At 40.4% G+C, this 25,062-nt stretch overlaps 1 protein-coding gene across 1 annotated transcript in view; it reads right to left on the bottom strand.

The window, feature by feature from the left end:
• TSPAN5 (tetraspanin 5) overlaps positions 1 to 25,062 on the bottom strand; it is a 219,165-nt gene that overhangs the window by 34,507 nt on the left and 159,596 nt on the right. The window contains exon 2 of the mRNA XM_021008377.2: positions 19,022 to 19,072. Coding sequence (XP_020864036.1) covers positions 19,022 to 19,072 — 51 coding nt within the window. The remainder of the gene's footprint in view (positions 1 to 19,021; positions 19,073 to 25,062) is intronic.

The raw sequence follows: 25,062 nt of genomic DNA, 5'->3' as shown, positions 1-25,062 counted from the left end.
GATATACTTAGAGAATCCTAGAGAATCAAGTAAAAAACTACTTGAAATAATAAATTTTAGCAGAGTTGCAGGCTATAAAATAAACCCACATCAATCATCAGCATTTCTATATATTACCAACAAAGCCCAACAGCAAGAGACAGAAAGAGAAATTCCATTTAAAGTTACTGTAGACATAAAATATTTAGGAGTCTACCTACTGAAACAAACCCAGGAATTCTATGAACACAATTACAAAACACTTTTCACACAAATAAAGTCAGATCTAAATAATTGGAAAAACATCAGTTACTCATAGGGAGGCCAAACTAATATAAAAAAATGACAATTCTACCTAAGCTAATTTACTTATTCAGTGCTATACCAATCAAACTACCAAAAAATTATTTTATAGTTAGAAAAAATGATAACAGGATTCATTCGGAATAACAAAAGTTCCAGAATATCAAGAGAACTAATGAAAGGAAATGCAGGGGAAGGTGGCCTAGCCATTCCAGATCTTAAATTGTATTATAAAGCAGCAATCATCAAAACTGCTTGGTACTGGCTAAAAAATAGAGTGGTGGATCAGTGGAATAGGTTAAGTATAATATAGGCAAGACAGTACAGTAGTCAATGACTATAGTAATCTATTATTTGATAAACCCAAAGACCCCAGGTTCTGGGATAGGAACCCACTCTTTGAAAAAAACTGCTGGGAAAACTGGAAAAGAGTATGGCAGAAACTAAGCATAGACCCAAATCTCACACTATATACCAAAACAAAGTCAAAATGGGTTCATGATTTAGATATAAAGGCTGATACTATAAGCAAACTGGGAGAGCAAGGAATAATTTACCCTATCAGATTTATGGAGAAGAATTCATGACCAAACAGGAGATAGAGAACATTATGAAAAGCAAAATGGATAACTTTGATTATATTAAATTGAAAAGTTTTTGCTCAAACAAAGCCAATGTAACCAAGATTAGAAGGAAGGTAGAAAATTGGGAAAGAATTTTTACGACCAGTCTCTCTGATAAAGCCCTCATTTCTAAAATATACAGAGAATTAAGTCAAATTTATAAGAATACAAGTCATTCTCCAATTGATAAATGGTCAAAGGATATGAACAGGCAGTTCTCAGATGAAGAAATCAAAGCCATTATAGTCATATAAAAAAATGCTCTAAATCACTATTGATTAGAGAAATGTAAATCAAAACAGCTCTGAGGTACCACATCACACCTACCAGATTGGCCAACATGACAAAACAGGGAAATGATAAATGTTGGAGAAGACGTGGGAAAATTGGAATCCTATTGCATTGTTGGTGGAATTGTGAAATGATCCAACCATTTTGGAGAGCAATTTGGAACTATGCCCAAAGGGCTATAAAATGTGCATACCCTTTGACACAATAGCACTTTGAGGGCTATATCCCAAAGAGATCAGACAAATGGGAAAAAGACCCACATGTACAAAAATAGTTATAGCAGCTCTTTTTGTGGTGGCAAAGAATTGAAAATTGAGAGGATGCCCATCAATTGGGGAATGGCTGAGCAAGTTGTGGTATATGGATGTAATGAAATACTATTGTGCTAAAAGAAATGATGAACAGGCTGACGTCAGAAAACCTGGAAAGACTTATATGGTCTGATGCTGAGTGCAGTGAGCAGAACCAGGAGAATGTTGTACACAGTAACAGCCATGTTGTGCGATGACTAATATTGACAGATTTGACCCATCTCAGCAATACAAGGATCTAAGACATCTCCAAAGGCCTCATGATGGAAAATGTTATTCACATACAGAGAAAGAACTATGGAGTTTGAGTGCAGATTGAAGCATACTATTTACTATTTTTTCTCTTCGGTTCTGTTTTGTTTCCTCTCTCTGGTGCTTCTTCCTATTGGTTCTAATTCTTCCTTCAACATGACTAATGTGAAAATATGTTTGATAGGAATGCATACATATAGCCTACATCAGATTGTGTGCTGTCTTGGGGAGGCAGGAGGATAGAGGGGGAGAAAAATTTAAAACTCAAAAGCTTATGGAAGGGATTGTTGATAATTCAAAATAAATAAATTAATTTTTTTTTAAAAAAGCAAATGTAACCAAGCAGTGTGAAGAAGCCAGCTGGTTGTTGAGACGGCGTAGGCTTTGGGTTTATGTGGATTTCCGAGGAATCTGAGGCAGGTTCTAAGAAGTCCATCCCTGGAGGAGGAATGGGGTGTGGTTTTCCTTTAATGGGGCTTCCAGGGAGGTAAGGAGGCAAATAGCTTTTCCCGAGGAGGTGTGTTTTTGCCCTGTTGTCATCACTCAGGTTATTCTCAGTCAAATCCGGGGTCATTGTGCATGTGTGAGGGGGTTGGTGTACTCATGTGCTCAGGGAAGGTCCCTTAAACCCCAAGGCTAATGATGATTAGATGAGCCACGGATGATGCTCTGGGTGTGGGGAGAGGATAAGATAATATGAGGGAGAATAGGGTCCTGTGGGGAAGGATAAGGAACACTCCATTCCCCACATTTTGTGTTGTGAGAATAGAAGGGACTTAGGACAAGGCCTGAGCCATCATTAGCTACTTCAGGCTGGTAAGGGGTGAGGGCTGGGTCATGTGTCTGAGGTCAAATTTGAACTCAGGTCCTCCTGACTCCAAGGCTGGAGCTCTATCCACTGTGCCACCTAGCTGCCCCTAAGTCGACATATTCTTGGAGGATAACTCTCATCCGTCTGAGTTGGATGGCATACTGAGAAAGTGATGAGGTATCAGAGTCACAGAGAAGATCCATAGTAAGAAAGGGGCATCCATAGAGGACCTCAAAAGGGTTCGACTTAATGTCCTTGGAGGATGCAATTCTGGTTTGAAGGAGGCAAATGGGGAGAAGTTTACCCCAATCTTGTTTAGATTCTTGACTCATTTTGGTGAGGGTTCATTTGAGAGTCTGGTTAGCTATCTCAACCTTCCCTGAGGACTGGGGGTACCATGCAGTATGGAGATGGAAAATGATACCCAGAGCTTTTGAAGCCCCTGAAGTAACCTGGGAAGAAAAAGAGGGGCCCTTATTGCTCTCCAAATATCTGGGTAGGCAAAATCTAGGAATGATTCTTGTAGGAGGATGTAGACCACTTCCTCTGCTTTTTCAGAACATGGGTAGGCTTCTATCTAGTTAGTGAAGGTATCTACCAGAACTAGGAGGGATCTGAAAAGGCTGACCAGGGGCTATGTGTAAAGTCTAACTACCAGTCCTCACCAGGGAAGGATCCACGTTGCTGAATGGGTTGCAGTAGAGGCTGAGGATGGAGAGCACTTTTGGGGTTTGCCTTAGCGCAAGTCGTGTAGGACCGACAGACATGTTTCACGGTTTTAGAAAATAGGTGTCTGTCAAAGAGGGGCCTAATAAAGTTAGAGAAGGCTTCGCTACCAAAGTGAGTGGTATCACGGAGAGAACAATAGAGTTTCCATTGGAGGGGTTTAGGGATAAATAGGTGGTCTGTGGGGTCAGTCAGCCAACCAAAGTCAGGGGGTGAAACCCCTTAGAAAGGGCCACATCGAGTATGGGGGGGGGCACGGGGATTGCCTATCAACGTATTGTGTAAGGGTTGTATGGTGCAAGGAAAGGTCCAAGGAGTGGAGATCTTGGGAGAGTGCCTGACCAAAAAAGGTGGGGGCTATCCCAAAAACCCTGGGGAAGAACAGTTCACATGTACTGGACAGGTAGTCAGGACAAGCCCATCTGAAAGCAAAGGTAACTGGCAGGCCTCATCTAAAGGCATACAAAAAAAAGGCGTCCTTGAGGTCAAGGACAGTGAACCAATAGGTAGAGCCAGGGATTTGGACAAGGAGAGTGTAAAGTTTAGGGACTACTAAGTGTATGGGAATGATGGCTTTATTCATTTCTCGGACGTCTTGAACCATCCGACAAGAGCCGTTGGGCTTACAAACAGGAAGGATGGGAATATTACAGGGAGATTGACAGGGAACTAAAATGTCATGGTGGAGAACGTGGCCCATGATGGGCTGCAGGACATTTTGAGCCTGGGCTTTGAGGGGGTGCTGCTTCTGATGGGGGAACTCCGTAGGGTCCTTAAAGGGTATCATTACAGAGAGTGCATTGAGGGAACCCCATTCTCTCAAACCTTAGGGTCCACTAGGTTTTGAAAGGGGAGGGCAGGAGATGGAGTGGAGGTGAGGAGGGCTAGCTGGGGGAGCAACGTGAAAGTGGAACCTAATTTAGACATCAGATCTTGGCTGAGCAAAGGGCACCAGCGTTCGGGAAAGACCAAAAATTGGTGGGTAAAGAGCAGGTCCTCATAAGCGCAAGCTAGTGGGTCGGCTCGTCTTCCAATTCCGGGTTTGCCATCAAAGCCCACAAGACGTTGGGGGAAGGGATAGGTTTTTCCAGAGAAAGAGGTGAGGATGGAGAAAGTCGATCCCATATCAATTAAAAAGACAGCAGACTTACCCTTAATGTCCAAGGTCACCCACAGTTCAGCCAGAGAGAAGGAGGGCGCTGGGCTTGCCTGAGGGCTATCAGTCCGAGTCTTGAGGGTCTTGGGTGGCAGGGACTTGGGAAGCCAGCCTCGAATCTCCCACACGTCTACCCTGGGGACAATCCCGCTTCCAATGTCCCTCTTGATTACAGAAGGTGGAGGGTCCGGGGGTTGTTAAGAATGGGAGGATTTAAGGGGACAGTCTCAGAGCCAGTGTTCAGCCTTTTTGCAATTAAAGCAAGCATTAGAAGTTCGGGAGTTCTGGCTCTGGCTGTTAGCTGATACAAAGGCAGTGACAAGAGCTCGAGCCTTCTGCTTAATTTTCCTGTCTTTCTCCTCTGCCTCAGCCCTGTCTCTATTAAAGACCTTGAGGGCAACGTCAAGCAAGCCACGAATAGGAGTTTGGGGGCCCTTTTCCAGTTTCTGGAGCTTCAGTTGGATGCCCAAAGCCCAGTTAGAGATAAAATGCATGGCCAGGACTGTAGTTCCTGCTGGGGAGTCAGTGTCTAGGTCAGTGTATTTGACCAAGCTGTCCCGAAGTCTATCCCTAAAAATGGCGGGGTTCTCTTCAGACCCTTGGAGGACGCTGGCTAATTTATCCTAATTTACCTGCTTACGAGTACCCCGGGCGATTTCCTCAACTACACAGATAAGCATGTGATCCCGAAGGAACCGGTCCCCACGATCAGAGTAATCCCATCTGGGGTCTCCAGTGGGAACCATTTCAGTTTCCCACAGGTCAGAGAACCTTCTGCCATTTTGTCCCCACAGGCTCGGGCACACTCGCTAATCTGGCACTTTCCTTGGGAGAACAACACTGAGCTAGGATGAGACTCATGTCTCCCCACGAGAGGTCAAATTGCGGGGGAATCTTTAAGAACTCATATTTAAGCTTTGTTGGGTTTTCTGAGTAGGAATCAAGCTTAGCCTTAAATTGCATGATGTCAGCCACAGAAAAAGAGACACGAACTTGAATCCGCCCACTCCATTCCCTTTACGGGGCTTCCGGGGAGGTAAGGCGGCGAGTAGCTTTTTCAAGGAGGTGTGTTTTAACTCTGTTGCCGTCACTCAGGTTATTCTCGGTCAAATTCGGGGGTCGTTTCGTATGCGCGAGGGGCTTAGTGCGCTTGTGTGCGCAGGGAAGGGCCTTCAAACCACTATAACGGTGATTGACGTACTTTGGGTGTGAAGAGAGGATAAGATAATGCGAGGGAGGATGGGGTCCTGTGCAGAAAGACAAGGGCCAGTCCAACAAGATTCAAGAGAGGCATAAAAAGGGCAAGTCTGTGTCACGGTCTGCACCAGGCGGAAGAGAGGTGCCCCAAGGGACAGCACATGTGGTACCGTCTGTCTGTACAGTGAAGAGCAACCAGACAGCGGTGCTCAAGCCCCTCACCGACAGTTACTCGGCTCGAACACGGGCTGATTGTTTCAGAAATCAGCACCAAGGCCCTGTACAACAGGTGGAGGAAGAGGAGAGGGTGGAGGAAGAGGAGAGGGAGCCACTCCTGCGCTTTAGCCTAGTCTGCCGCCCTTCAAGGCTGCGGCAGCGGCTGACCCCCGCCGCTCCTCCCCTCCCAGCCAACACGGTGGTCGAGCCCCGCCTTGTTCCCTCGGCTCCCGCAGTAGCAGCAGCAGCAGCAGCTGCAACCACCACCGCAACTTCGCCGGAACCGGAGGAGCTCTTGCTTCTGGAGCAGCTGCAGGGCTTGGGCAGACTTCTAAGACTTCGCTTGGTACTGGCGGGCTCTGGAGGCCTGGGCAACAGGGTGGCCCCTCTTCCAGCTCCCGCCGCAGTCTCCATCTTCGCCACTGCCGCAGCCCCCACCTCTGCCGCAGTCTCCACCTCCACCGCTGCCGCAGCCCCCACCTCTGCCGCAGTCTCCGCCTCCACCGCTGCCGCATCCTTCACCGCAGCCTCCGCCTCCGTCTCTGCCGCAACAAGAACTACCCCACCAGCTGAGCTCCTTCATTTACAAGCCCATTTCGCCGCTGCTGCAGTCTCTACCTCCACCTCTGTCCACTGCTGCCACAGCCAGAACTACCCCACCAGCTGAGCTCCTTCATCAACGAACCCATCTCGCTCCTACCACAGCCCCTGCCTCCGCCGCTGGCCCTGTCTTCGCCGCTGCCGCAGCCAGAGCTACCCCTCCAGCTGAGCACCTTCATTTACGAACCCATCTTGCCCCCCCCGCCTCCGCTGCTACCCACAGCCGCCACCTCTGCCCACCGCTGCCGCAGCAAACGCTGCCCCTTCAGCTGAGCACCTTCATCGACGAACCCATCTCGCCGCTGCCCCTGTCTTTGCCACTGCTGCAGCCAGAGCTACTCCTCCAGCTAAAGACCTTCATCTACGAGAGGGACAGCGAGCGATTCCAGCTCCAACATACGAGCGAAGGGGTGACGCGGACAAGGAAGAGGAGAAGCAAGGGGGCCCCCGAGCCACAGGCAAACTGACCCAACGCCTCTGCCGCCCTTCTGAGACTTGGTGGCCTTGGGCAGCTCGGTGCCCAGCTCGCCACTGTCCGAGACTGTGCTCTGCACCCCTCCAGCTATCACCTGTGCCTCGGTCATCCTGAAGGACTATAAGCAAAGCTCGTCCATCCTGTAGGAAGAGGGCGCTGGGGGTCAGTCACAGGAGCGAGGCGAACAGAAGAGACTGAGGGAAGCAATCAGGGGAGGGTGGACAAAATCGTTGCTGTCCCAAGTACGGGGGAGGGAGGTAATTGAGGGAAGGGAGTAGGTGGGGGAGGGGAAGGAGAAGGAGAAGGAAGAGGGTGGTTGGGTTCCCTCTCCTACCCATTCACGAGAGAGTTTTGCTGCTTAAATTATTCAACCTTCTGTTCTAGCTGCAGGAAGGCGATTCTGAGGAAGCACAAGCAACAGGAAGGACAAAACAATGTTTTTGTTTTTGCTTTGCTTCATTTTGTTTTGTTTTTTAAAATTCCTTCTGCACAGGGTCATCCACAAGCTTGCAGAACGCAGTAAAAAGAGAAGATAGAATCATTACCATACCCCCTGGGGGAGGGGGGGGAGATGGGGGGAGGGGGGGAGATGGGGGAGGGCGGGGCAAAGGAATTTGGAGGGGCCAAGATGCTGATTGGCTGAAGAGAGAACTGGTGTGAAGCTACCTTGGGAACGGATGGTATGACGGCATCTCCCTTCCTCTCCACGCCTCTTCCCTCCCACAAGAGGCGCCATCATTGCACAAACTGTGGGGGTCTCTGAGGGGGCATGAACTCAGAATGACGTCAGAATTTGAACTAGCACCGAGGGCCTGATTCCTAGTATTTTCCAGCAGAGCGTCAAGTCAACCTTGTTGTGCCAACAGGAGAAAGTTCTGTGCCCCCAAGCTGCTGTTGAGTGGTTTATCTTTGTTTGGCAAAATAGCCTGAAGGGGGGAAAAAGGCACTTCATTGTTGCTTGCGCAGTGTTTTAGCTTCTCACTTTAGTTATTTGTCTTGGTTTGGTTTTAGTTTTTTGCAGATTTTGAAAGGGGGTCAGAAACAGAGACCAAATAGAATGGGGTCCATTGTTGTGTGTCCAACTTGCATGTGCCAAGGGCTTTGAGTTGCCCTTTTGTTAACAAAAACAAACCCCATGGCTAAATTGTTACCCTACGTTTGCTGTAGCAAATAGTAATTACCAACTGACCCTCTGTAATGCAAGTGTATTTACTATGTGGCTTCCTTGTTCTTCTGTGTTACTAGGGCCGTAGCTTCATCTTTGAAGATGGTTGCGTAGTACGCAAAGATGACTGCTTTAGCTGAAGAGCAATCATTTCCCGTGGTCGCCAAAGTGATTGTAAAAGGAAGTGAACGAATAGGCCCTGTGTCTGTGTGCGCCTGTGCCTCTATATGTAAAATGTGATGTCAACTGCCACTGAAAGATTGTCCTACAGATAGAGTATTGATATTTTTGTGTTCAAATCATGTTTTCTATATAGCATTGTTCTAAGTATATACAGTAAGTAGCTCTTTGAAGCTTTGTGTACTGTGCTTTCAAACATTTTTCATCTGCAGCTAAGACAGTTGTTGCCCTGCTAAACCGGGGTTTGGTTTGCAGGTGTTTTACGATTTGGGTAGATTATTGATAATTTAGGTGCTTCAAGGATTTGTTGCATTAAATGTTTGCAGAAAAAAGTATGGGTAACAACAAAAAGGTGCGTTTTATACTGCTTGCACTCACCAGTATTAAAACTTAAGATTAAAAAAAAGGAATGTATCTCTTTAAGAAAACATGCATCTCTCATTCATAGCTGTGAGAAGTATTTGATTTTCTTCTAATTTTTGTGGTATAAACTTAATATTAAGACCAAGTATCCATTTTGAATTTACTGTGGAATATGGTGAAAAGTATCGGTCTAAGCTAATTTCTGCAAGACTGCTTTCCAGTGTTCCTAGCAGTTTATTTTTTTTTAATCAAACAGGGAATTCTCTCCTAAGTAATTCATATCATCTGGTTTATTGAAACACTTTATTTTTAAGTTCCAATGTTTCAATCCTCCATTGTCTAGTTTGTTGCATTGATCTACTTCTCTGTTTTTTGAAACCAATACCAAATGGTTTGGTTTGGTTTGGTTTTGACAGTTGCTGCTTTTTAATATAATTTGAGGTTTGGAACTGCTATTACCCTTTCACCCAGATCTTTTCCCATTAATTCCCTTGATAGTCTACATTTTTCTTCTCTAAATGATTTGTTTTTATTTTATCACATTCTATAAAGTATCTCCTCTGATAATTTGATTGTTACAGCATAAAACATGTAAATTAACTTCGGGAGAACTGTCATTTTTATTATGTATCATACTAAGGAAAGACCAATGAATGTTTCTAGCTACTTAAGTTGTTCTGTATTTCTTTAAAAAATACTTTGTAATGGAATATACACAAGTATTTTATGTGATTTGGTAGATGGATATTATGCATTGTGGAGCTATTTTGAATTGGATTTCCCTTTCTAGTACTGTCTCATATTTCATTATAAATGCTGTTGACTTTGTGAATTTACTTTGTGGCTTGCAAACTTCAGAGAGCTAACGCTATTGTCTTCATTAGCATCTCTAATGATTCCCTAGGATTTCCTAAGCAAACCATCATGGCTTTAGCAAATAGGAATAGTTTGATTTCCTCCTCTATCTTTACACTTTAATTTCTTTCTCTTCTCTTATTACTATTGGTAACATTTCCAGAAATATGTCAAACAACAATAGGAAAAGTAGGCACCCTTGCTTTACTCCTATATTGGAAAAATTTCTATTGAATCTTCATCCAAAGTTTCTATTTTTGTGTTTAGTTGTGTTTTTATTGATTTGTTGCTTTTCCAGCTTTTATTAGTTGCATGTCCTAATTCATTCTGTTTTCTCTATTGACAGAAGTCATTATAGAAAAATAAATTTTATGTTGGATATATGCCAACTGTTTTAATAATCTCATGGTTTTTACTTTCTTTTGAGAAATTATTGTTTCTAAAATTCATTTTTGACCCATTCTTTTTTTTTAAAGTAACCGGGGTTAAGTGACCTGCCCAGGGTCACACAGCTAGTAAGTGTCAGAGGTTAGATTTGAACTCAGGTCCTTCTGACTCTGGGACCAGGGCTTTCTCTACTGTATTACCTAGCTACCCTGACACATTAATTCTTAAGGATTCAATTATTTAGTCTTCAATTGAGTTTGACTATTTTTCAAACTTTATTTACTATGATTTTTATTGCTTTGTGGTCAGTAAGGCATATGTCTAATAGTTCTTTTCCTGAATTTATGAGATTTTTATGTCCTAGAACATGGTCAATATTTTAAAGAGTATCAAGGATAATTGGCAATATGTATACTTCTTTTGATTCCTCATCTGTAATTATCTGAGCTCTATAACATGTCAGTGATTTCTATTATTACTATTATTGTAATTAACCTGGAACTGTAAATTCTACCCTCCTCAGCTGTTTTTTATTATGTGTTGTGATGTTCTTGACTCAGTCTTTGTGTGTAGATTAGATTTGATATAGTTTCGTGAAGAAATATTAGTATTTTGACTGTACTAAATCTATAAATTGACTTTGAGGGTCATTTTAGCACGTTCACATAATCCAGCTATGAACATTGAATGTTCTTCCAATTACACTTACCTTCTTTTATTCTTTCCACTATCATTTTATAGACTAGCTATTCTTATAGAAAGACATAGTGTACCATATTGTGTATGTGTAGGTAAGTTAATTTACAGTATTTTTTCTCAATTGTAATAAAAGGAATTTATTTTTAAATTTTCTTTTCATGACATTTCAGTATACCATGTGAATGTAAATAATTTTCACGGTTTACTTTGTATAACAGCAAGCTTGCCAAATTCATTATATGAAATATTATTTTTGTTTGGACTGATTTCTTCTAGGTATAGGATTATGCTATCTGAAAATGCTTTTTTGACTTCTTAATTTATAATGTTAATCCTGCTAGTACTGTTTTGTAATTTCATTGTTATCACTAATATTGCCATTATCATGTAAAAAAGGAGTAGAGCAAGGATGTGCATTGCTTAATAAATCATTACGCTCAGAAACCTGAACCTTTGTTTCCTCATTCGTTTCATCTTTCGTCTGCAATAATACTTAATTTTGGTGGGTATTTTTCTTGTCCATTCATGCTGCCTCCTAGTTTCAGGTAGCTCCATCTAATTATAATTATGAGAAATCCCTCCATTTTACATCTTCTTACTGTTTTTATTATGAAAGAGTATTGGGTTTTCTTCCAGGCCAATTCTATGCCTATTGACAGTCCTATGACCACTTTGCATTGTATTTAATTACTTTGGGTTTTTTTTTTATTTATTCACTATATATGTATACACACAGACACACACACACACAAACGTACACACACAAACATACACACACGTTCACACTTATCTCCTTATTAGACTGTAAATTCCTTGAGTAAACATTGTTTCATTCTACATATTTATAACCTGATCTGTCACACAGTACCTGGCACACAGTATGTGCTTAATAAATACATGGGATTGGTTGATTATTATATTGATAGCTTTTCTGATGTTAAACAATCCTGTCATACTTGGTAAAAAATCCTATTTGGTCAGGTCATAATGGATAATTTTTATTTTTAAATGAACGGCTATTGCTTATTAGCTGCCTTTAAAAAAACACCATTTTATTCGTATTCATTTAAACTAGTCTATAGTTTTATCTTTTTAGGTGATGTCTTTGCTATGTTTAAAATTAATATTGAATTTGCTTCAGAAAAGCAGTTAGTCTCTATTTTTTCTACATATTTATGAATAATTTATAACAGATTATTTGTTCTTCAAACTTTTGAAAAAATTTACCCAAGAACTTATCTAGAACAGGTAATTCTGTGGGCTAATTCCCTAACAGTTTGTCATAATCTTGCTGAAACTAGTTGAGTTTATATTCAGTATTTTCTGATGATACCCTTCCACTAATGGGTGTTTTAATTTTCTCCTTTTGTGCCAATCATTTGAGACTCAAATTCTAATTTTATTATTTCTACTATAATTGCCAAAGTATACATGCCTCATTTTGTTTAAATCTTAACTGCAAGTAGTAATAAGTTTAAAATACATGACTGTGGGGCAGCTGGGTGGGGCAGAGGATAGAGACCAACACTGGAGTCAGAAGGACCTGAGTTCAAATCTGCACTCAGACACATAACTCTCACTAGCTGTGTGACTCTGGGCAAGTCACTTAACTCTAATTGCCTCACCAAAAAAAAAAAAACTAAACTAAAATACATGACTAGATCTCAGCCAATAAACCTAGTACTTCTTTTGTGTATAGGTATCTCTTTATAAATTCCTTGAGGACAGAGACTGTCTTTTGTATCTTTCTGTATCCCAGCACTTAGCACAGTATCTGGCACATAAAAGTTTATTGACTGATTTGTGGACTTTTGTTCATAAATTCTTTGAGATGATTTTGAGAGATACTCTTTTGCTTTCAAATTACATAGTCTGAGGGGCAGCTAAGGGGTACAGTGGATAGATAGATCATCGGCCCTCATGTCAGGAGGACCTGAATTCAAATGTGGACTCAGATATATGATACTCACTAGCTGCGTGACCCTGGGCAAGTCACTTAACCCTGATTGCTTCACACACAAAAAAAGAATTACATAGTCTATAGGATATATATATATGTGTGTGTGTGTGTGTGTGTATATATATATATATATATATATATATATATATATATATATATATATATATATATATATATATATATATACACATATATATATACATATATATGTATATATATATAAATAAAAATTTGGAGATCTAATCCTATTTTAATTTTTTTATACTTTTGTCCAATTTTATCATTTTTCTTGTATTGTTTTTAAACAATCTGATTATGGCCAAACTTCTACTTTTATAGGTAATTTAATTGCTTTTTCAAGAAATGGAAGAAAACTTTGTAATTCTAAATAGAACAACTAAGTGACCCAGGGACAAGTGAATAGGATTTCTTCATGCTGGGCTCCTATGAATTCTTTTCATTTGCAAGTGTTCAATGTCCTTGAGTCCTTGGAAAAATTTTCTTCCCTTAAATCCTCAGGTAGGGTATCTAGTTCTCAATTTTTTCAAACTATCTCTGGAATCACTTGCTTCATCAAGTCTGTTATTCTGTTCCGCACATGTACTACTTGTCTTTTAGGTTCTGTTGCATTCAGAGCTATTTTCATTACCAGTCGATCTTTTCATGTATTCTGCTTTATGATGTTTCCATTGATTTTTCTGTTGATGAATTTGATTATTTAATTACTTGAGCACACTTATACTTCAATTTATTGTAACTTTTCCACAGCATTGTTGCATCACTTTCAACTATGTTTTAACTTGCACTTTGGCAGGGGGAGGCATTTCATCTCTTATATCATAGAATTTCCTACTATATCACAATTTTTCTTTTATTTATTCATTATCTCCACTCAAAGGGTTCTAGTGACAAGAAGCCTTCCAAAGATAACCTAGGAGGGAGCTATAGCTTCATGGATCTTGACTTTGGAGGTAATGGCTAGAATTTCCTACCCGCACTGGAAATAGCAGTTGTAACTGAAGAGTTTTTGGTACAGGGGATGATACTGGGTGGGGGGAGTGGATGGATGAGGCAGAGGCTACAGAGGGTATGAGTTGTCCCCAACTGGAGATGTGAACTCTGACTGTAACAGTAGAAGACCTTGGCTGAGAGTAGAAGGTCTATCTGAAACCTGTTGGAGGCCAGTGGAGTGGAAGAGTTGTGAGCTTGTATAGTTGACCTGGTAGCCCTCAGTGGTTAGATGTGAGTAGACCCCATGGTGGCACCTGGATGTTGGTGCTATGAATGTGCACAGATACTTTAGTAACTGCTAGACAAGGCAGCTGTGAATGTGGGCCTATACACTGGTAGCTCTTAGTGGCTAGAAATCTGGAAGGGAATGAAAGATTGTTATTCAGCTACCATGATTTAAGATCTGGATGAGAAGAAAGATTTAGCTTGGGTGACTTAAATAAGCTGGGAAATTGAGGAGTGAATCTGCCACAGAGGCCAGGGGAAAAACCTGGCTGTCCAGTGACAAGGTTGATGAATGTTAGCATTTATACATACTGCTTGAAGGTTGGCAAAGCACTTTACAAATATCTCTTTTTATCCAGCATCCTTTGAGGAGCTGGGCCTCTTTGGCTTCTGAGTTGTGGAGATGAGAAGAAGAGTCCTGGAGTGAGGCTTGGCCTGAACTATAGAAGTGGGCACAAAGCTCCTGAGTGGAGTCTTTGGGAGAGAAATTAACTGGAGGGATGCCAGCTCTGCAGCATCTGCACCAGCTGTGCCTCCCCTCATAATGCTCAAAGAGATTTAAACCATTTATTGTTTGTTTGTGTCTTGTTGTAGGAAAGGTAGCATTTTTAGGATGTTGAAGTGATTTAGGTAGGGCTGAAACATCTGTCTTTTTATTCAGTATCTTCATGAAAAGCTTAATGATTATACTTATTAGGTGCTGAATCCAATATTGGTCCCAGCACCAAGTAACACTAAGAGATAACCAATACTGCCCTCAATGCCTCTGTATTTGCTCTCGTAAAAAAAAAATTGGGTAAAGCCTCAGCTATCAGGAAAGCCGATCCTTCCATCCATGACCCAGTTCAGGGATTTACCTTTTAGGTATTTTCTAAAGTAAATGTCACTCAGTGGGATTTACTGATTTCCTGGGCAGTATTTGAGCTCAGTGGGGACATACTGCCCAACCACCCTGAGCTGGCTACTCAGAAACTGTGTCTGTTTTAGAAGTTAACCCCAAATATTTCAACAACATGTCCTTTGGAGTTACTATTGGCAACCACAGAGCATCTTCTTTAGAGTATCCCCAGGGCTCCCAGGCTCATCAAATTATAAACTGATCCCAAGACCCACGGATCAAAGAATGAATTGATATAAGAACCACAGCATGTGTACCCCTTTACCAGAGCTTCACTTGTGGTCATTCTACTATAATTAGAGAGGTGGAGGTAGGAGATCTACATTCTAGCACTTGGCTACCATTCTCCCACCTCCCATCCCACCAACTCAGTACCCCAGAGAAGGGCAGGGCCACCATAGGACTCTGTGCTTAAAATATTTTATTAATGAAGTTGTTTAATACAGTCAAGCAAAACAAATCAACACATTATCCTCATCTAAAAATGTACGACTCATTCTACACTTACAGTTTACCATCCCACTGCTGAGGCACACTTTACCATCTGAAATTCTCATTGTTCCAAGTTTCTCTGAGAACATGCAAGTTGTTTTCTTACTTCTGCTTACTTTACTTTGTATCAGTTCATAAATCTTTCCATGTTTCTCTGAATCCCTCATATTTATTATTTCTTATGGGACAATAATGTTCCCTTACATTCACATGCCACAATTTGTTGTATTTTTTAATTTTTTATTTAAATAATATTTTGTTTTCCCCAATTACCTGTAAAAATAATTTTAGAAAATGTTTGAATTTCAAAGTCTCTCCCTCTCTTCCTCCCTCTCTCAGATGAAGAACAATTTGATATAGTGTACCACAATCTGTTCAGCCATTCCCAAATCCATGGGCACCCACTTCCTTTCTGGTTCTTTATTACTGCGAAAAGTGTTGCTATCCACTTGTTGAAGTATCAAAGAATGGAAACAACTACAGGGCCATCCATGAAGAAATGGCCAAACCGTGAAAATGAATGTAAAGAGATATCACTGGGCTATAAGAAACGATGAATAAGAATTCAGAGAAGCATGGGAAGACACATAAATTGATGTGGAGTGAAGAAGTAGGAAAATAGCATAATTACTACAAAAATGTAAATGGAATGAACAAAAATTGAAATTGAACACTGTGTAATTTTGACAATCTAAATAACAATCGCTATAGTGCTTAAAAGTTTATAAAGCACTTACATATATTATCTCAGGTGAGTCTCAGAACTAGCACTGTGAGGTAACTGACATCATTATCCACTTTTTACAGATAAGAAAACTATGACTGTGAGAGGTTGAGAGACTTGTCCAGGGTCATACAACTAGTAAGTAGTATTCAAACTCGGGTTTTATACCTTCTCCCTTTTTTTTTTTTTTGCAGAGATGGGGAAATGATGGGAAGGAAACATTTCATTTGTTGTCAGACTCAACTGAAATGTTAGTTTTGTTAAAGTGGCTTTTCTTTTCTCCTCTTTCTTTTTTATTCCCTACTTCAAGGGATGGGCTCACTTAGGGGCAGAGGGAGAGGATATATTTTGTTAAGAACCCAGTGTAAAAAACAAAAGATTTCAATAAAAAATCAGGCGTTCAAAAATAGGGCTGCTATAAATATACTTTCATATATGGGATCTTCTCCTCTTTGACCTCCCTTGACTGTTACACCTCATGGTATAACTGAGCCAAAGAGTACATACAGTTTAGTGACTTCTTCGGTACAATTCAAGATTATTTTCTAGAGCAGCTGGACTAATTCATATCTCCCCGCATAGCTCTATCCACAGTGGACCATAGAACTACCTTGATGCTTAGAGTTATCCCCAGAACCACTTTTCTATCACTTCTTAATACAGCTAGCAGCACGATGGATCTAGGATTTTTTGTAGGGATGCAGTAGTGACCAAGGGAAAGAGGGAGCCAGTAGAACACCTTTCCCTTTCCCACTGAGAAAAACAAGCATTTCCTGATTTAGAGGGGAGAACTATCCTTACCAACTAATTAGGAATGCCACTCAACTAAAAGCTACATACCATAGGCTAATTAAAAAGACATGGCAGCTGGTCTCAAAATCCTGCAGAATGACAAAGATGGAAGAGAAGTTTTCTGAGCAGCAAGACATTTGAAGGAGATAGTGCAGTATGGGGGTGAAGAGAATCCAAAAGACCTGGGTTCAGGTTTTCCCTCTAACATATACTGGCTGTGTGACCCTAAGGTTAAGTCACTTAACCACACACTGCACCATGTAACTCTAAGATTACAGGACGGAGACAAGTAGTAGCTCTGCATTGGTGAAGGGAGTTTCCACAACAGGAGTTCACAGATCCTGACTACCCCTCAACATCAATAACAAAAAAAGTGTTAAATTTGATACTTGTACAGGAAGAAACTAAGTGTATCTGACTCAGAGTGGTCAACTCTGTAAAGATTTTATGTCCTTCCCCCATTAGTTGGAATGCCCCTTACTTTGAACCTTCATCACTGATAGGAAGAAATAGTAATTATATCCAAAGAAGCCATGGACCAGATGGTGAAATAAAAGACAGTTTAATATGTCTTATTAAGACATCCCCCCCACACACACACTTAAAAATAGCCAATTACTTAACGCAAAAAGACCTTACAATTATTTTTAGATTCTATGATAAGCTGATTCCCAAAGCTAATGAAACATGTAGTTTAAGTTGCACTGTGTGGCATTTACCGAGACAAAGGCTTGAAAAACTGATATGTTTTGTTACTTCCAGGTAAATCTTCAATCTAGTATAGACAAATCAATACTGGAGCAAATTGGAATTCAGAAGTGCCCAGGAATATGTTAATTATCTTATGAGCTCTATCCATCCATCCCTCCCTCCCTCCATTCATCTATCCATCCATCCATCCATCTATCCACCATTATCCCATTACATTTTGTGAACGCCTATAGCAGAAAAGAGCACCGGATTTACAGTCAGAGGCTGGAGCTTCCAATCCAGAATCTTCAGCTTCCTCTCCATGTAACCTTAGGCAGAGAGTCACTTCACTCTTCTAAAGCTTCAGTTTGCTCATTGGTAAAAAGTAGTCACTGGCCAAGATGATCACTAAGATGTCTTCCAGTTTTAAGTGCTATGAGTCTCTGGATTAGAAAGCAGTCCACTAGATAAGACTATGCTCTTTAAGGTAGATGTTAGCCCTCAAAAGAAAATTCCTTAGTTCTTGATTTGGGCAAAGGATGGGTCAGGAAGGAAAATAGGGGAAGGATAGGTAGTAGGTGATTGACCAAGTGAAATTTAAACTAATATCGATCTAACTAGAATAGTTGTTCACCTAGTAGCTCTCATTCTTCCAATATAGCAACTAATAAAGATTTAATAGTATATATTAATCAGGGAAGTTCATGGACAGATGAAATACCATGGTAATATCAGATTTCTAAGAGAAAAGAGCTCATAGTTAATTGTGGATTCCAAGCTCACTACAGGAAAGATTAAACTGTGAAAATTAAAATCCTAGATGTGACCTAAAATAAAGGCCTGGAAAGTGGTAGGTGGAATTCTCAAAAGTCAATTACATGGCAAACCAAATGAATGAATTCATTAGAACTACAACATCCAATATTTCCAGATTTTCCTTCATTTTACAGGATTTAGATATAAGTTCCGAGCAACATTTTTTATGCTTAACAATCAGCACCAAGCACTCATAATGTAAATTATTAATGTGAACTTCTCCCACCACACTATGTTGTTTCCTTAATATTTACAAAGTGCTCCATACCATACATACATCTTTAATAATAGTTCTTGCTTTCAATACTATCAAAGACCTTTCTTTAATTCTTTCAATTTATCTAACACCATGGTCTACTATAAAAGCATTTTTATGCTTTGAACACTCTTAAGGTCTTTGAGAGCAGGGCTGAGTTGTGTTTTAAAAATCTTTATATCCTAACCACCTAGCACTTAGTAGGTGCTTAATAAACATTTGCATGGTTGATCCATCATTATTTCTGAAATCCATAGGGTCTACTTCTAGGATGAGGACAAAATTTTAATATATATGCCTGTGTACATGTGTGTATATTTATGTAAACACATGTATTTGTATATAAGATATGTTAGTTATGCCAGTAATTGTTTTGGTGCAGCTGTCTTTTGGGACCCTCTTTTTCAGCAATCTTTAAAAAGATACAAATTATCTCTAAGAACATTTACTTATTGTTAAGTGTCCTTCTTTATACACAACTGTTAATGAGAAAAAACAGAAAATACAGAACAAAGCAAACTATTTGTAAGCGCCACCAAAAGAAGGAATATCATTATATTCAACTTACTTTTTCATTCCATGCCCAGAGTCCAATTCCAAGAAACGCTATGCCCAAGAACTGAAAGAAACAAATAAAGCCATGTGAGCAGTGTATACAGATGATGTTTCTACGAACATAAATGAAAAATTCAGTTTTTTAAGCAATTCTTTTTTCACTTTGAAAAATCTGCTTCTTCAACAATGTGAATTTCAGTCTTTCATAGGGAGAGAAATCACACAAATCATTTCACCATTAACCAGGATTGAATGAAGCAATTTGGGAGGCTCAGGATACTTAGGTATCTGGAGGTCCATCATTCTATTAGTAATAGATAGGTAACAAAAATCATCAATCATGCCTTATGTGTCCAGATCCAGCATGAGGGGTCTATAAACTACAGTTATTGCTCTGACTTTAAGCTGTATCCCTAAAATATAAGTTCTTTGAAAGGAAATTACATACATATATTATACAGATATATAAATATACTTATATATACACTGAATAATGATCAGATTTTTGCCTGAAAATGTACTTCCCCCAAAAGCTTATTTCTTTCAATTAATAAGATGTTTTATTGATTTTTATCATAACTACTCTCTCCATCTTTGTCCCTTTCACTGAACTTTCTTAATGAGAACATTTGCATTAACCAAATTTTGGGGAAGAAAAGTATGGCTTATATTCAGAGCAATAAAGTATAGTGTTTGGGTTTAGGAGCCATGATTTCCACTCATCTGCCCCCTTAATCTGTGCCTGACGATGATTTAGTTTCTTTCAGGTTCTGGATTAAGGAGAACAATTCTGAAAGCAACAGTGTTGGTTTTCACTACTATAGTGACTTCATTCATGATTTCAGGTCTGTTTCCCATGCCTGGAATTCACTCTCTCCTCATCTCTACCTGGCTTCCCGGTCTTCCTTCAAGTCCCACCTGAAATCTCATCTTCCTTGAGAAGCCTTTCCAGATTCCCCCTTAATACCCAGTTCTTTCTTCTGTTGGTTATCCTTAACTTGTCTCGTAGATAGCTTGTTTGTCCATAGTTGTCCATAGTTGTTCACATGTCCTCTACTCTTTTAGACTGAGCTCTTTGAGAGTGAGAGCTATCTTGGCCTTTCTTTGTTATTCCTTGCACTTAATACAGGGCCTGGCACAGAGTAGGTACTTAATAAATGCCTGTGACTTGAATTGACTCAGTGTATTATAAAACAGCATGTACTGAAGCCATCCCACTGTCTGTTCAATCAGCTCCTTACAGGAGATAATAGGACCCTAGGTTTAGACTCTCAGGTGCCTTTTAGCTCTATCTAGAGACTAACCCCCTACTTTTTACACATTAAAAAATACAAAGGGGGCAGCTAGGTGGTGCAGTGGATAAAGCCCTGGCCTTGAAGTCAGGAGGACCCGAGTTCAAATCCAGCCCCAGACACTTGACACTTACTAGCTGCATGACCGTGGGCGAGTCACTTAACCCCAACTGCCTCACCAAAAAGCAAAAAAAAAAAATACAAAGGCCTAGACAGGGGGAAGGTCCAGAGTCTTAGAGGCAAATGAGAAAGGCAGAATTTGAACCAGGTCTTTTGATTCCAAAGCTCACACTCTTTCTACTGTATCCTACAATCTCATTATCACTCAGTAAAATGTGTCCAAGGATTATGTGCAACAAGAATCCCAGAACACTTATTTTTGCAGTCTGCTATTTTTTAAAAAAATATCATTGATACCTCTGTTCTTAGGTCATGTGGATTTCCCAATGTATCCCCCTCCCCCCACCAGACAATCAAAGACTCTTATAACAAAGGAGAACAGAGGAGGGAAAGAATAGTTCAATAAAACTAATCAAGATAAGCCCACAAGTCTGAAATACAGAGTAGCCCACACCCATGGCCCCATCCCTGCCTCTGTGGAGTGAGAGGCATTCCTAGAAATATTTAGAGGTCTTCAGAGACTCTAAAAGACTTAGGTCATTGTGCTATATCTTATTACTGGTCTGGGCTTACTTTGATAACCTTTTGACCAAATGGAGGTAATGAAAAGGTTCAATAAACAAATATAATGAATAAAACAGGGGTAAAAAAACCCCACCAAAACCAAAGTTCACCCAACTGAGCCATTTCAAAGGCTACAGCATAAATTTTTTGTACTTCACAATACAAAGGGATTCACGGGCCAGGAGGATCCATGCTACAAGTTGTCATTCTTCTTTCAAGTCTGGTTAGAGGATGACAGACCTACCCAACAATTCCCCCAAATCCAAAATCCGGCCTAAATTCCAAAGACTAGAGACTGAAAACTTCAGCTTTGCCATGGCAACACTTTGAGCTTTTAGCCTGTAGGGTTTCCAGCACTTTTCACGGGGCTTGGAACACAAATGCTGGTTAACTAACTCACTACATGAGGCCTTTACAAAGTGATCGGTAGTTCAGTGACTACAAACATCAAAATTATAGCACCCTTAACATACAAGGCAATCATTTAGCCCAATATAGGGCTGTAATCACTTTAGACATTATCATAACAACATTTTGATCACCTATCAATCAAAAGGTTTCCTCCCATAAAGAGGAAGTTGAGTTTCTGTACGATAGAATCTGCTGTATCTAATCAAGTCAAGTCAACTGTTGATTCATTAGGAAGAAAACTGTTTAAAATGATGAAACTATAGCAAAATGGTGTCTCTTAGGCTGTCACACCCTCAAATATTAATTTTTAAAATCTAAAATAACATTACTTTCCAGTCAAATGATTTAAAATGTGTGACTTACAGCATAGAATAAATATAAAAGAGAGCCATTTAGTTTTTTTAACTTGCTTGCTGACAAACATGATGGGGAGTAAGGTAAGGTAATAATTTACAAATAGACCACTAGCCAACTCACATTTACAGTGTTCTAATTTTAAAAGCAGGTGGGGGGGTGAGTTTCTTTCTTTTTCTTTCTTTCTTTCACGACCTCTGCTTTGAAAACAGAAACAGACTCAGAGGAAGGCAAGCAACCTGCCCAAAGTCAAATGACTAGTAAGCGGTAAATCTGGAACTCAAAGCCGTGTCTTCTGAATCCCTGAGTTCTAGTCCCACTGTCCTTTTCAAACATGCACTTATGTGTGGAATTAGGAACAAGTCACAGTAGTAGAAGATGGTATACTGGAGAATTGGGGGGGGGGTGGAAAGAATGCTGTATAGTCAGGAGAGATGAAGCTTGAATCCCCCAATCACGGGCAAGTCACTTACCATCTCAAACCTCAGTTTCCTTATCTTTAAAATGGGGATAATGATACCTGTCACACCTATCTCATGGGGTGGCAGTGAGGAGTTTGTGAGAGGAAGGACACAAAGCATTTTACAACAGAATATAATTTATGATACTATCCAGTTCAAGTCCCCAACTGTACACTGGAAAGCTGAGAGCATTCAAGGTGGATATAGACAGTTAATTATCTATCCCATTTTCAAAGATCTCAAGGGGCAGGCCCTTGGCAGCCTGTTCTAATGTTTAATCACTGTCATCACCGAAGGAAAAAAAAAAGACAGATTTAAATGGCTTAGAGCAATACAGCCATGTGCCCCAGTGGAATTTCTTCTGACCAGCACTCTTAATGCTTGGGACCCCTGCCTGGTAACAGCACAAGGATATTTCCTCTGTGTTGCAGGGAGCTGAAAAGTTTGGATTACATGAGGCATGGCCAGGGCATCACAGATGCTTTCCCTAGCCAGTAAAGGGAATTTGAATGGATGATGGAGAAATGTTGCCCTTCCGTCCAACTTGGGTATAGGATTAACAATCCTGATCTAGAAATGAGATCCTCAAAAGGAGTTGGAGATAGAATGATGTAGGATGTCAACTGGAGCTTTCTCCTGTTTTAGCAATGCCTCTACTTGGGTTTATAATTTTCCTGAAAACATTATCTTTCAAGAACCCTGTAAACAACCTAAATACTAATGGTTTTGCCAAAATAGTAAGAGAATAAAGAAAGAGCACTAGTATTTAAATAGAAAATGAACTAACTCCAGGAAAAAGGCAATGTAGTCATCTGTGGGCAGCATTGGCTCAAAAATGGCACTTTCCACACAATGTCACATGGACTTCAAATAGATTGAGTTTAATATAAAGAAAAAAACATTCAACACCTAGCAATGCTTTTACCTGGCCAAAAGAAAAAAAAACACAACACATATAGCGTTGGAGGCACACTTAGCTCATCTGAAAAATTAGAAAAGGTTGACCTCATTCTGAGACCCAGGAAGGTTAATTTGCAGTGAATACAGTTTCAAAGATTTAGAATCAACACTTAATTCCTCTACAAAGGAAACATAAAACCACTACTTCACAACTCTATGGTATTTCTAAATGATATGGGAACTATCAGTCTAATGTCATGAGGAAGCCCTGTGTGAGGATGCCTTTTGGAGTGAAATGAACACCAATCGACTGCCAGAATACGCCTCCAAACCTGAAACTGAATTCAAATCTTGGCTTTGCTCTTTCCTTCCCCCATGACTTTGAGCAAGTAACTAGCTTCCTCACTCTGGCTGTCAGTTCCTTCATCTATAAAAATGAAGATGTGAGGGGTAGCTAGGTGGCATGGTGGATGGAGAAAAAGCCCTGTAGTCAAGAGGACCTGAGTTCAAATCCAACCTAAGACACTTGCTAGCTTCGTGATCCTGAGCAAGTCATTCAACCCTGACTGCCTCCCTGCTGCAAAAATGAGGATGCTGCAAGTAGCTGATCTTTAAGGGGCTCCTCCCAGTTTTTGATGCTATTATCTTTTTGCACATTAAATATATACTTTCTCAAAGGATAAGATCATAACTTGAAATGAGATTTCAGAGATCATCTAATCTAACCCCTTTGTTTCATTAATAAGGATACTAAAGGCCAGAAAAGGTAGTTAGGTGTCTAGCAGAAGGAATGAAATCACAAGAGCTATAAGCTTCAGGAAGAGGATTTGAACTCAAGGTTGACTTCAGAGTCAAAGCTCTGCCTGTGCAGTTAATAATTATTAATCACTTAAAAAATGATAACCAGTTACTAGCTATGTGACCCTGGGCAAGTCACTTAATCCAGATCACTTCACAAAAATAAATAAATAAAAATAAGAACAAGTTCTGAATTTTCTTCCAAGCCTTCAGAATACCTTGGGAATCAATTCCCCCAATGACTTCACAGAGACAGGATAAAATGACATGTCCATTTTATCCGAGATAGGAAAACTCAAGACCCAGAGCTCAGCACTGCTACCGTCATTTTCAGTCCAGTTTTCCTCACAGAAGAGAAGAATAATTCTTCTAAAATTCCTATACTGACTTCTAGGCCTGGCAGAACATGCTGTAGCAATGAGAGGGAATATTCAGGAAAAGTTGGCTAAGAAAACACATCCACAGGATGCAATAAGCAGAGCTTGGGTGAAGGAAGGGCCACCCCTGCTCTCTTCTACTGGCACCCACAACTGCAAGACCTTTCACCCCACCCTACCCTATTCCCTGTTGGGTCCTCATGATATTAAACTGGTTCACTACAAGTGATGCAAAAATTAAGAGGGGAAGGAAGGGGAAGAGGGAAAGAACGAAAGCGTAGGTAGAAAGGAAAAGGGAGAAAGGGAAAGAAAGGGAAAGAAGAAAAGGAGAAGAGGAAGAGAAGGATGGTTTAATAAGCGCTTACAATGTGCCAGGCACTGTGTTAAGTATTGGAGATATAAATATGAAAAGCATGACAGGCCCTGCCTGCATGGAGCTTACATTCAAATGGAGAAATAGAACACACACAGAACAGCGGTGATCAGGGAGCAGTGACTTGATCATGGTAGAGGGATGAAGAATGGAGTCAAGGCAATTAATGTACACATCCTTTAAAGGAATTCCAAAAGGAGTGATGTTGATTTTATTATTGTTCCCAGAGCTAAAGGTGGAAAGAGTATGTACTCGGGTGTGTGTGTGTGTATATTGGGGGCCTAATGGGGCATTATGAATATGGTAGCATGGCATGAAGATAGCCTGCCAGGAACAGGGTGCTGGGTCTGTAGGGCTAGTTAGAGTGATCACTGACCAGCCAGGAGCTCAGAAGCTAGAACTAA

Source organism: Phascolarctos cinereus, unplaced genomic scaffold, assembly GCF_003287225.1.
Source record: "Phascolarctos cinereus isolate Bilbo 61053 unplaced genomic scaffold, phaCin_HiC Scaffold_9;HRSCAF=440, whole genome shotgun sequence".
NCBI lineage: Eukaryota > Metazoa > Chordata > Mammalia > Diprotodontia > Phascolarctidae > Phascolarctos > Phascolarctos cinereus.
The sequence above is the reverse complement of the archived record's forward strand: the minus strand, read 5'-3'. Positions and strand labels throughout refer to the sequence as shown.